This window comes from Lagopus leucura, unplaced genomic scaffold (assembly GCF_019238085.1).
Source record: "Lagopus leucura isolate 7727_CA_CO unplaced genomic scaffold, USGS_WTPT01 Super-Scaffold_100159, whole genome shotgun sequence".
In the NCBI taxonomy this organism is placed as follows: domain Eukaryota; kingdom Metazoa; phylum Chordata; class Aves; order Galliformes; family Phasianidae; genus Lagopus; species Lagopus leucura.
This window is the reverse complement of record NW_024962335.1, coordinates 1622680-1635878: the sequence shown is the minus strand read 5'-3', so window position 1 is coordinate 1635878 and position 13199 is coordinate 1622680. Positions and strand designations below refer to the sequence as shown.

Sequence of the window (13199 nt, the reverse complement as noted above, 5' to 3'; positions counted from 1 at the left end):
TGTTCTCTTTTGGCTTACTTTGAAGTGCATTTAGAACTATGGCTAAATTTTGTCATCTTCTGATGGGATTACAATACTGTCCGTTTACCATGAAACTATTTTGTATAATAAACTCACACGGCTGTGTCTAAAAAATATTCTGCATTCCTTCTAATCTGAGATAGTATAATAAAATATTTTGTTACAAAGTCTAATGTGCAAACTCATTATAATGTGAAATCGTGGATGGAATTCACAGTATGCAAATTTTGTATAAAGGTGATAACGGAGAGCTACTCTTGATTTCATGGCAGCGTTTCGCGACCGCTGCGCCTCCCCCCTCCCGTCCCCCCCTCCCCGCATAACCTCTGCAATGTTCTTACTTTCACGTGAGATGAAATTGTCGCCTCCTACGGAACTGCTTCCTCAACTTTCAATCGAAAGCCTTTTCGGTCTGTAATGTTTGCGCTTTGGAGTATATACAAAAAACTGATCTCCTGGCTTCTGGCTACATCTCCTTGAGGTCAGCCATGGAGCTGCTCAGATCATGCTAAGTTGCCTGTCAAAGAAGTCTACCAAATTGGATGTGCCCCTCCAAGATTCACTGTGTATGCGTAGCTTGTTATTAGGATGGTCCAGTTGAAAGCTCAGATTTAAGTTGTCCTTTAAGATGTCAGTGTAACACTACTAGTGCCTTACAAGTTGGAATTTTTTTCTGGAATGCAGACGATACAATAGTTACCCTATAATATATTATCAGCTCTCCTATATCTCAGTCAATTTACATAATTTAAAATAGAACATCTTATTAAAAACATCTAGATATACACAGATTAGGAAACGCTTACAACATACAAATACACAAACTAGAAATAAATTCTCAGCATACTGGTGTATATATACAACTGTGTGATACAATAAATAATTTCTGTCATGCTCTATCTACACATCATATTGCTTAAAAGAAGAGTAGATCTGGGGGGCAGTGGTGAAATGAAGCGCCGTTAGAGGGCTCTCTACATTTAAAGTTGTGCAAATTAAAACAGGAATTAATTTAAAAGTACAACTGATCAGTGACAGGAACACATGGCTGGAAATGAAAGGACCCATATTACTGAGGTATTTACACATACTGGCTAAAGAGCACTATGTGGGCAAATGCAGAAAGGCTTCTTCTTCTTCGTACTTTAATTTAATTTAATTTACTTCTTGACTGCCAGCATGGCATCTACCTCCTCCTCGGGCTGTAGGGTGTGCCACTGTGCGATGGGCCGCCTGGGGTTGGCCAACATGTCTGACCAATGCCTCAGCTCTGCTCCAGTGCTGTTGTAGCCCACAAAGACTTTCCCGATGGCATCGTTCTTGCCAATCTTGTCATAGTCCAAAACAGTTACAACAATTTGCACTTTCTACAATGAGACAGAAAAAGACCAGTGAAGGGAGAAGGGCAGAGAGGAATTTGAGCACAGACAGTTACAATCGAGACTCTGTACACACCAATTGAGCAGATGCATGACTGCCAGAGGAGGCTCCTCCAACCATAAGTAAATTCAAACACTTGTCTATGTTTCTTGTGAGCCTTCCAGATGTATTTCTACTCAGAACCTCAAGGTTAACATGCAATTCACCCCCTTGTGTCAAAGAGCTTCATGGGAGAATAAAAGTTGATTTTTTCCTTTAATGGCTTAACAACGTACACATTCTTTTTGTTGTTCCTGGAGAATCAGGCTACCTGAAGTCTGTAGGGCTAAGGGTGAGATCTTAAGCAAAGTTAATTAAAAAGTAGTTCAGTTAAATATATCACTATCGTATAAGTAAATGTTAAACTTAGAAGGTTGAATTCAGAAATGAATTCCACACCAACTTATCATTTCCAATGTTGCACTCAATTCTTCCTACTTCTAAACAACTCTTTCTATCTATCTTGCATGCAAATCGTCTGTTTGCAGAAATAATTCAGAGGACAGCCCTTAGAGCTGCTATCTACAGACAGACGTACGTACCTGCGTGTGCGCATGTGCACACCCCTATCTATGTGTATGTGATAGATCTGTACAACTATAAAGCAGTCAGGAAAAGAGACTGCACACCCAAGGGAGCCGGAATGAAGAAGAAACGGGTGTCTCGGGGCTCTGGCACAGCAGCACTATCAGGCACAGCGAGGTCTGGCCTGCAACCGCGCCAGAGCTGCAGAGCCATTTGACTGTAGGATTGGTAAGCTCTGGCACACAGAATTGTAAAAGCCCATCTCTCAGACCTCACACACCAGTTTCTGTTCACTTGGGCCGGGGCACATTGAGAGGCAGAGTTCAAGGCAGGTATTTGTGTATACATGCACATGTTCCTCTCCATCAGGTTGTTAAGATTTACTGAAACAGTACAAAGAGCTTTGCCTTCAGTGGAGTGGTATTCTTAATAGTATCTGAGACATTAAACAGCCTTGGGCTGATTTTACTTAACTGTAAATGTTTCTCCTTAGAGATTTTCCTGGTAAAGTTGAGCATACAGTTCTTTTTGTGACTTCTTTCCATCCCCTTATAAATATATATAGTTCCCTATGTGAATGTGAGCTTCCTGAACTGGAGGAAGAAATGCACTGAAATAGATTTCTTAATAAATAAATAAATAATATATATATATATAAATTCTCAAGTATCAGTTTTTTTAAATTTAAGGTTTTAAATATGTGTATAGTCTGGATTTTTCTACTAGCACAATTAATTTCATTGCTTGCAATAGGGTTTATCTTTTAAAAGTAACCCTTAAGCATCTCTGCAAGACCAGACTCACGAGCTCTGTTTTTTTAGGGTCCATTCATTTACAAGACTCCGCAATTCACTGAACCAGAGAAAGAAATAATTCCAGCAAGCACTAAAGTATTGATATAGTTGCCGATGACAAAAGTGTACATCAAACTCAAGATTCTGTTTCCCAAGAGCACTCATGATATATAGCAATATCCTGAAGCAAGTATTTCTAGAGGCCAAAATGATGTTTCAGTTTTGCTGCTTGCAATACACTCACTTTAATGTTGATGGTACCTCCCCAAATGAACATTTATGTTTTAGATGCATGATACAATCACGGATACAAAACACAGACATGAGTTCTATTTTATGGTACCAAAAAATGTTGTCTGCTGCACCTAGAAGCTCAGGGCTAGTTATTATTGGATTTTTCCTTTGTTAATCATAATGGAACAGTGAGCACTGAAAACAAAAGACACTTTTTTGATCTATTAAGATGGAAGAAAAAGTAGCTCAGATGGCTCATGATGAAATGATTTTCACTGCATGGTCTCTGACTTAAACCCACAGAGAAATGTAAGCATCTCAGTACTTTTGTACTGCATATTACCACATATTAAAGCAACAGCTGCACTGCAAAATACAACAGGTGCAGCAGAAAGCACCATCTCTGCCTTCTTGGATTAGCAGTTTCCTTGGAATGAATGGGCGTAGAGACTGCTACCTATGGATGTGGTCTGCTTTGAAAGTGGTGAAACAGGTACTTGATTTGACTGTAGGAACAGGATTTGACTTCCCAGTGGCCTTCTCCCATTGCCTTTCAACATACCACTTTTCCTTGCGTGCCCATTTCACTCAAGAGCCTAAATCCACTCTTATCATCACATAAGTCTAAACAATATTTAAAATGCTTTTTTTTTTCTGATGATGAAATTACTACAGTGACCATAATGAAATCTCTTCTAAACACAGTCTTTCATAACTAATTCTAAAATACACTGGTATATGTCCACAGTCCATAACTATAGATCATTAAATTGAGGCTATATCCTGAGGTAAATAGCTATAAGTCACTCTAATAAACTTACCAAAAAAGCAGTAAAATTTTAGATAGCTAAACTACAACACTTTTTAAAATGTCTGTGTCCACCTCACTAAGCTGATTTAGGAGTAGAGGGCAAAATGGCCAAGCACCCACAGAATAAGTGTTAACACGCCAAAGCTCTTATTCGATAACTTGGAGGTATCCATTCAGATTCCCCACTCCTGCCCCTACTCAGAAATCGAGATATTTCAGAGAGGCTTTCTATGATAGATCTTTTTTTAGCTTCTGGTTCTTTGACACTTGTTCTGAGATGTTTCCCAAGGACAATGACCAGCTTTCATTAAAATCGACTGGAATCATCCCCCATTGGATTTCCTGCTTTTTGACTCGTGCCCATCGACATCTGTATTTTTGCTGTGGGGGGTATCAAAAAGCTCCTAGGAGGGTCATTCATTCTTTCTAGTCACTATTCCTAGTGCCTCATCTTGTTTAGCTTTTTCATCTTTGTCAGAACCAAGCCAATAAAAGGCAAGCACACAGATTTTGTGAAAGGTAGGCCTTAGATTCTGGACTTCTCTCCAGCTCAGCTGCTGTCAGAATCGAAGATGCAGATTCCCAAAACCCTTACCAGGCTCTCTCCTAATCAAGAGGATGCTGCCTTCCAGTCTCTGTTGCCTTGCAGTTTTCCCTAACAGTGTCTGTTGGCTGTATATTTAACCAATGTCATTTCAACCCCCATAGCAACAAAGCACCTAATCTGTGGTTTAAGACCTTTCTTACAATCCACAAAAGCACGCATTCTCAGACTTTAGTTATTGTCTTTAAAACTGGGAGACCCCCGAAAGTATACTTTCCACACTGAGTTCCATCCAGAAAAGAATTTGTCTTGCTTAATTTGTCTGCATAGTCACAGAGCCTCCTGGGAGGCTAGGAAGCCAGCATGCAGTTCTCTACTCTCATATTTAAACCCATGCATCTTGTCCTGACAATGAATGATCTAACAAGTGATCTTCCTGAGATGGTTAAGAAGATCATCTCTCTTGTGAGAAAAATGTTAGTTAACTTGAGAAGTCAAATCTCATTCACATAAATTAGAGATGATTAGCCTCCAAGCAGCCCAAAGGTAGGTACTCAAGTCCTTGAGTAATGCTGATGTGGTTACTTGCTATTTTCCACAACTAGGGAAGGCAACTTTCAGGTCAATGAGCTGGATTCTGAGCCTCCTAGTTTTAGGAATTGAGCTCCTCAGGAACAGCACAGGAGGAACTGCTGGAGCTGCACTGAGCTGCCAAGAAAAATGATACCCCTGCGATTCTCAAATGTCTTTTTCAAAGAGAAGTGGGAAGCACTGAAAAAGTTTTCATGGTAAAATAGGTAACTATTAAAACACAAATAAATAAATAATGTATTTTACTTGACAGGGATGCTGCAGTTCTTTCAACAAACATTTCCTAAAAATGCATAGAGAACACAACTGTGATCAGTGATACTGATTTATTATTTTCAATAACCTGGGGGAAATTACAGCATACAAGTTTTTTCTACCCCTACACTTTTTGTTTTTTTTTTTGCAGGAACATTCCTTTGCTATCTCCCTGTAGGTTTTTTTTTTTTTTTTTTTTTTCCAGAATCCATTCCTGTTAACATAAAATGTCAGTTATTCATTTCACACTGATGAATCAAAGCTTCATAAGTACTGTGCATTTTATCGTTTCCCTCTTGAAGCACTCACACTCATCTCCTGCAGCACAGGGCTGGCACCTAGGTGCTAATGAAGGCATGCACATGTGATAATTAGCATGATTCCTGTTAAATATTTATAAGGGCTGAGAAATGGAATGCAGAGGGAAGACAAAACACTGTTTGACATTACCTGAATTTGCTCAAATGGTACTTCAAAGCTGAAAGACTCATTGTAGTAGGGATTCAGAGTATTCTTTTTAATTGTTGTCTTTTTCTTCTTCAGCCTCTTACCATTTTGCATCAGATGGATTTTCACATAGGGATCTAGATAATCAAGAGAAGAGGTACAGGTAAGAGAGGTAGTTCAGCGTGCCTTCTATAGAATTTGATCTCACAAATTCATGACTCAAGAAAAAAAAGAAAAATCTTTAGCAACAAGCAGCTTGTAATTAAACAGTCTTAGTTTCTACCATAGGAAAACTCCTATACAACTGCAAAGTGTTTGTGATGGAAAAGGTACAAAATATTTGTTGCACTATCTATCTCCTTAGCATGCAAGGGAAAGGAAGATTTCCACCTAACTTTCTTCTGCAGTTCATTAAGCATCCTGGAAACAATCCTGGAGCTAATTAGCAATACCTTCAGCTCTGTTGTATTTTTGTTTATGTGTACCATAAAATACTATTTGAAATCTCAAGCTCCTCTTTTTCAACAGGTATGTTGGTATGGTACCATCACCAAAAATTTGGCAGGTATCTCCTTTGGCTTTAGGCAGATGACCTGTGATGAAGGGTGAGGCAAGCCATCCCTCTAGGGATTTATATGGAGCTACAGAAAACACCTGCCAGCCGTAAGTCAAGTGTTGTGTAAACTAAGAGAACCTGAATGTAAGCTAAAGAGAGGGCTTCTCATGTCCCTCCTAGGAAAAAGATGGAGCTACAGAAGAAGAATGACAAATGAACGTGAAACTTATCACTGTGAACAAACCAAGCTTTACTCTCCAATGAAATTCACGGTTGAAGGGTCTGAGAACAATAATTGTATTCTGCTACAGTCAGAAATGTGCCTAGGAACACAACAGTTGGAGACACTGAAGTTCTGGAGTAATGTGATTACAATCTATGGTATGTCTAAAGAGAACATAATTCTGTTAGTGGACTCTTCCAGACAGTGGACAAAGGTCTAATAACGTATAATGGCTGTGAGAAGAAACTAAACAAATTTTAGCTTAGAAATACACATTTACTTTAGTAGTGAGGCTACTGAAAATGCTGGAATAGCTTCTCAAGATTTTGTGGTGAACTCTGTCACAGAGGGTTAAGATTCTTTCTCCCTCAAATGACGTAAGTACAAATACAAACTAAATCTGGGTAGTTTTATCCCCTAGGCTAGATAAGGAATTGCAAGGATTCCTTTTCACTGCACAATGAATGAATTAAGAGCAGAAATGTGAAGAACAGAAGTGCTAGCAAAAAGGCAACAAAATTCTTTCATTTTTTTTTTTTAAATACTGTTTTCAACATCATGGCATGCAGTGTTTTGAATGTGGACAACTGGCAGACTTGGACTCCTTCAAATTAGATGATACTTGAGAAAAGGCCCATCTACCTGATTGCTCCATGCTGACTGCACAACAGTTTTGACATGCAAAAATATGATGTTTTAGGTATAGCTAATATATTTATACTAAAAAAGTTTAGTAGTCAAGGAGCCAGCAACAATGCATTAAGACACAGAAATGAGCTATAATGCTGATAAAGTATAATTTGAGTACCTAGGGTAGGCTGGAAGGCTAAGTAGTGTAGTAATCAATTATTATTGAGGGGATTAGAACTGAAGAAGTCTATTGAAATAAATGTAATCAATATAAGCCAATTATTTAGTGACCTGTGCTTGTACAAAGACAACATAAGCAGATTTGATGATTATTCATATGTTCACAAGCAACTTTAATGTAATGATTTATATAGCAATGCAGACACATTCCGATCTACATAAACATTCCATATTTTGGGGACAAATACCTAGAATTCAAGTGTATATGAATGTTTGAAGATTGTATGTAGATTCAATTTAAATTATCTGCCTTGCCTTTAACAGATTTTCTATCGTCCTGCTGGTACTAGAACCAAATTTAACCCTGGACAACTCGTGGCCACAGGACAAGGCAAATAAGCCTTGGTGGCTTCTTTTTCACATCCTATCAGTTTCTTATGTTTCTTTGACAGAATATATGAGTTTGGCTCAGGCAAATGCCAGTTTTTTTCAGTAGGAAAGATCCAGGTGGTACCATCTTAACACTGTCATGCAGAAATGTCAATGGCAGAGGTCCCAAATGGAGTACAGAAGGGCACATACCATGCGATTTAATAGCCTTGGGTTTTTTCACCATATAGTGAAACTGCCAAGCCAAACTAAACATGAATTTAAAAAGTCATCTAACTGAAGCCATGTTACTTATTTTCTAGTTTTAGAAGAATGTATTAAATAACTTTACTAATCACAAAAACAGTGCAGATCAGAATAGGGTGTCCAACTCATATATGTGAATGAATGAGAGACTTTAGCTGAGTTCATCCTTATTAGACTGCATGTCCACTTTCTGTTTCTTGAAGCATCCCAGCCGTACGTGGTTCTCTCTTCTCTTTTTTCTTCTGAGTCCAATACATGAACCCTTCAGTTAGACTGTCCCATAACCTACCTCACCAGCCCTACCACCACCAGCTCTGCAGGAATCTTTTGCATGCAACCTACACAGACGTCCCTGCAACTTCACAAGTGTTTCAAAAAGATGGGTTCTTTTCTACCAAATAACAGAAGCTAAAATGCTTGGACTCAATTATTGGAAGAAGGGAGGATGATCAAAAGCAAGTAGAACCTCTGAGAAGTGACAGTCTCCAGTGATCTTTCTGAGATAAGGCATAGCGATAATGGAAACCTCTCTTCTCACTATTTGTAGCATAACCTCAGTGCTGGCACCATTACTCATGCTGAGTAATGCTTTAATATGTAAATAATCTCACAGAGTAAGACTAGTAAGAATGACAGCACTGATGTTAAAACCCAGCAATGATAAACTGTACATTAAGTGCATAGCATGGGCACAGAGAGCAGAATTCTTTGGATCACATGTAAACGTCTACATACAATGCCAATGAAAATGAGAAAGCTTTTCCCTTTGTATAGTCTGGATAGTTATCTAATTCCAGAGTAGATACCTGTCTTTTGTCAAGTGGATTGTACCCCAAAAAGCCAAGGTAGCCTATTAGCTTGGATGTGAACAGTTATACTGCAGTTTTGAAGAGGTGAACATCACTCTGTTTTTTCCTACAGTTTTGTTCTTTTTGAGTATGCAGGGGCTTAGATCCATGTTATTACCCAACGCATTACACTACCCAGCCACCTGGAGGAAGGGATGTTGCAGCCGGGGCATTACAGATGCTTCTCTGCTAAAGGAGACAGAATGGCTGTGTGTCCATTGCTTAATAACTCACACTAAGCAATGCGTGGGATTAAAAAACATTGTGTTATTTATTCACTCATTAACAGTCTATCCACAAATGCTAAAAAGCTATAAAATTAATAACAACTTGTGCACTATAGATTTTACAACAACATCTCAAGGGAGGGTGGCTGAACAGCTTTTAAAGCACTGGATGACAAGCTGACAAATTTTGTCTTCCTGAAGTTTGCAGTAAGATGCCAATGTTATTTAAAGGAGAAGTGATATGGCATGTGATATCAGGTAAAGATATCTTGATTTATGTGGACTGTGAAGCACACATGCACAATTAGGATCCTCTTAATACAACAACTATTTTATCATCATCATGCCATAGACAAGATGCACATAATTATTAGGGGCTTAGGAGAAGCAAATTTGGCAGTTAAAAGCAAATACTACATTGCAAAAGAAGAAAATCATGGCTAATGACCATAGCTGAGGAAAAATGTGGAACTCAAGAATGACTGTTTGAACGTGAATTTTAAGATGAAAAGTATGTTACAGGGATCGGTAGTTAATGAAAAATCATTTTCCAGGTAGTATTCAGCACACAAATTTCCACTTGTATGGATCTTCAGCAGAAAAATGTCAACAAAGTACTCAGCATGGCATGGCTTTACTACAGTGGCTTATTCTGAATGCAAACACAAGGACGGTGCTGATCTTTGATAAATATTTGTAAGGCTTCTGTAATATGAAAAGCAAGCAACTAGAAAGTTGACAAATTTGAAAAATGCTTCAGGGGAAACACTGGACTTGATTAGGTGTGCATTTACAGTCCAGAATGCATGTGGGGGAGAGTAACAGTTTAAAGAAAAAAATCCCACACAGCTCTGTGCGGAGGGTTCAGAGAAAACACTCAAGCCTCAAAGAATCCTAACATGATTACGAGGAAAAAGCTGAGCCAGAACAAACTAGTCATGGATACAGCTGAGTAAAGTTTCACATGAAAAATACTGTAATATGAAGATGTACTCAAATAAAAAGTAGAAACTGAAAAGAAATAGTGTCAGAACTGCCTCTGGCTATGTTTTTGTCTTCAAACTGTTCAGGCTAACTGGGTGCTAATTAGCACACTTTTTTTTTCCCGCCAGCGCTGACGTTTGGAGCAAAGGCAGACAGTGGTGCTTCCATTTTGGGAAGTAAAAGAAATTCTTGAAGAACTCAGAAATTGATTCAATAAGTAAAGAAAATCAGATTCAGAAATGTAGCCTTAGAAATGGCTCCGCACTCACAGTTAGAGCAGAGGTAACTTGCGAGGAGGGGTGTCAGTTCCACTACAAAGAGCCAGGATCACTCACATCCTACAGCAACCAGCAGGGTAGGAACACAAGGCCAGTGCCTCTGAACAAGGCAGGAGGAGAGCTCCCACAGAGCACAGTGGGACAAACTTCGCCAGTAGTTCCCACAGGTTTGCTGATTCTTCCCAAGAATCATGAGATGTGCTCCCTCTGTGGGCCTATAAACCCTCCTCTCCCAGGAGAGCGATGATTCACACGATGCCTGTGGCTTTCAGGCCATGGACAATTTGGCTTAACTTTTTCTTCTGTGTGTTCATGTATGGATGAGAAGGGATAATTAAAGTCTATGACATAATGAGCTTGTAGTGATATTATGCCTCAATTGTCTAAGTCAATATTTTTGAGATGAAGTGTGAGCTCTGGAAAGGAAAGAAAGCCAGAGAGGAGGAAAATGTGTTATCTAGAGAAGAAGCAATGTAAGATACCACTATTAAGAAAGAATGCAAGTGCTATGGTACATTCTATATTGGTTTATATTCATTGATGCAAGCTACTGGACATTCTACTTTCCTCCACAAATAAGCACACGGAAAGAGGAATGCAATTTTTACGCAGCAGCTGACATCTCAAGAGAAATACTGAAAAACATTCTTACTAGGAGGAATTCTCTTGGCATAAAATATAGGTTTTGCAGTTCGGTTTTTTTTTTTTTTTTTCTTTCTTTTTTAACCACAACATTTCAATGAAAACAGGATTGTTGAGTTTTATTCAAATGTCCAGTTCTCAGCTAGCATTCCCATTTAGTCACTAGGGACATTACTGGAGCTTCCATAACCCCACTGGGCTGTAGAGTACTTGATGTTATCAGCCAGATCTTGAGCTGCAGCCAGTACTTGATCAGTGCACAAGGGAAATGTGGGTAGCAAAAGTATTTCCTGCAGTTTCTGGTGGTGGCATCTGTGCCAGTTCCGATCCCAGCAAAACACTTTTAAAAATCACTTTATTAAGTGGGCTGAGGATTCAGCTGCATGCCTGGGAGATTCTCCCAGCACCACCCTGTGGCCATGAATTGAGTTCAGAAATTGCAACCAGCCCAGGCAGGGTGTCAGTGGACTGCTCCAGATGCAGCTCAGGGTTCTTTTTTGTCCTATTATTTGTCGTGGTGTAACAGGTAAGATGATTTTGGTTAATGTATTTCCATAAGCACCTTTAGCAGAAGAGTGCATAATTTATATAACTTATCCAAAGAGTGGATAATTTATACATGAAAACATCTGCCCATTCATGTTCAGGAACAGATCCATTCTCATAGGAATAATGGATTCCAATAATCCATTTAAAGTTGGGGAAGAGGGATCAGTATTTGGAAGAACTAACAATAGTCCCCTGTTATAATGAAAAAGGCGAATGGTGTATAGCAAAGCAGCCTCAGAATAACAGCTGTGCAGTTAAATGAGCATCAAGTTGTTACTGAAATGCTGAGTTCAGAGAAGCAGAGAGCTAGGGGAGGATGGAGGTGTTGTAAAACTGACAGCAGAGCCAGCAATTCCCTCATCTGAGAATCCCAAACTGAGAGTGCTGAGCATGTAGAGCTGACAGTAAAAACAGAAATGTTCACAAAGGCCTAAGGGCTATTCAGCCTGCAGATGAGTCTGTAATTCCACCCATAGTGCTTCCAACTGCAACATAACAACAAATGTTACAACACCAGATGGGGGAAGTAGCATAAAACTGAAAAAATGAAGAAGCCAAAACTCTTATTTAAAAACAGCACAAATTAGTGCATATGAGATTATGATTAAGTTTAATGCCAGAGCAAGGGCAGTTGATCTGTCTCTCTTGAGTCCAAGCAGCTCACTTCAACATAGCTGCACGAGGCAAAACAAATAGTTCTATGAAGCGCCCTAAGTGTGGGTTGAACCAACAGGAAAAAACTCCTTAAGATTCGGCCATGTGTAAGCACATAATGCCCTGGTGCAAAAGCAATGCAACTTAACCAGGCACTCTGTAAATGTGATTACATGCAAACTGCAAGCATCGAAGCAGTAAACCTCATTCCCCTGTATTTGCACCAGGAAGGGAGGAGCTGACTGCTCATCAAGCCTGAATTCAGCAAGCAAATACAGTGTGGCACTGTAAAACTTTTAACATACTGGGAAAGGGTAACAGATAATAAACAAAAAAGCATACTGTAATATGAAAAATGTTGTGTATCATTGTATATGACAAAATATACAGATGGAAAGAATACAGTAACAATGAAGATGTTGCTGGCATTACCATCAAGTGGTGGAAAAATATTAAGTGGGATTGCTGATGTAGGCAGACTGTCCAGTAAATGAATTCAGATAGAAACCAAAGCTAACTGGCAATACTTCAGGCAGAACATTCCTGCAAACTGCTGAGTCTGAATTTATGTAATACATTTTGATGATACAGAGAAAAAATTAATTACATTTATATTTACTAAATTGGTGGTACTGGAAACAGCAGAAAGAGGATAATATACAGAAGTTCAGAGAGATTCAAAGTACTACTCCGAAGTGGAGTGAGGAGGAGGGAGGGGGAAGTATGCCCTGAATGAGAAATAATGGTGTACAGAGGAGCAGAGAGAGAAGCAGAAGCACATTATATAGAAAGCAAAATGGAACTGAGATTAAGAAACAGGTCATATAGGATGCTTTAGCAGAAAAAGACAGAAACTGGGTGAAAAATGATGCATCTAGCTGGGCTGCTTGTGAGTGTCTGTGGGCCCTGCAAAACTTGGCTGCCTGTCTATCCAAGTCTTTCAGAGGGGGGCACCAATTTTTGGGATAGGGGGACAGAGTGCAGTTCTTTCTGAGGCACACACTGCCCTCTTGTACCTACAATTCAAACATCACGATGAAAGAGTGAGGTTAAACTGCTAGCTTGATTGAGATGTTCTTCAGACCTCTCTGTTGGCTGAAGCCATCTGAACACACATACTGATGTCTCGAGGTTGATACAAGGCTAAAAGA

The 13199-nt window shown here is 39.2% G+C and overlaps 1 protein-coding gene across 2 annotated transcripts in view; it reads right to left on the bottom strand.

Moving 5' to 3' along the window:
• Positions 1-350: 350 nt before the first annotated feature.
• Positions 351-13199, bottom strand: part of SYT1 (synaptotagmin 1) — a 214092-nt gene continuing 201243 nt past the window's right edge. For both annotated transcript variants that reach the window (XM_042890075.1, XM_042890076.1), the window contains exons 8-9: positions 5645-5778; positions 351-1388 (exon numbers count right to left, since the gene is read on the bottom strand). In XM_042890075.1, coding sequence (XP_042746009.1) covers positions 1182-1388; positions 5645-5778 — 341 coding nt within the window. In that variant the 3' untranslated portion in view covers positions 351-1181. The remainder of the gene's footprint in view (positions 1389-5644; positions 5779-13199) is intronic.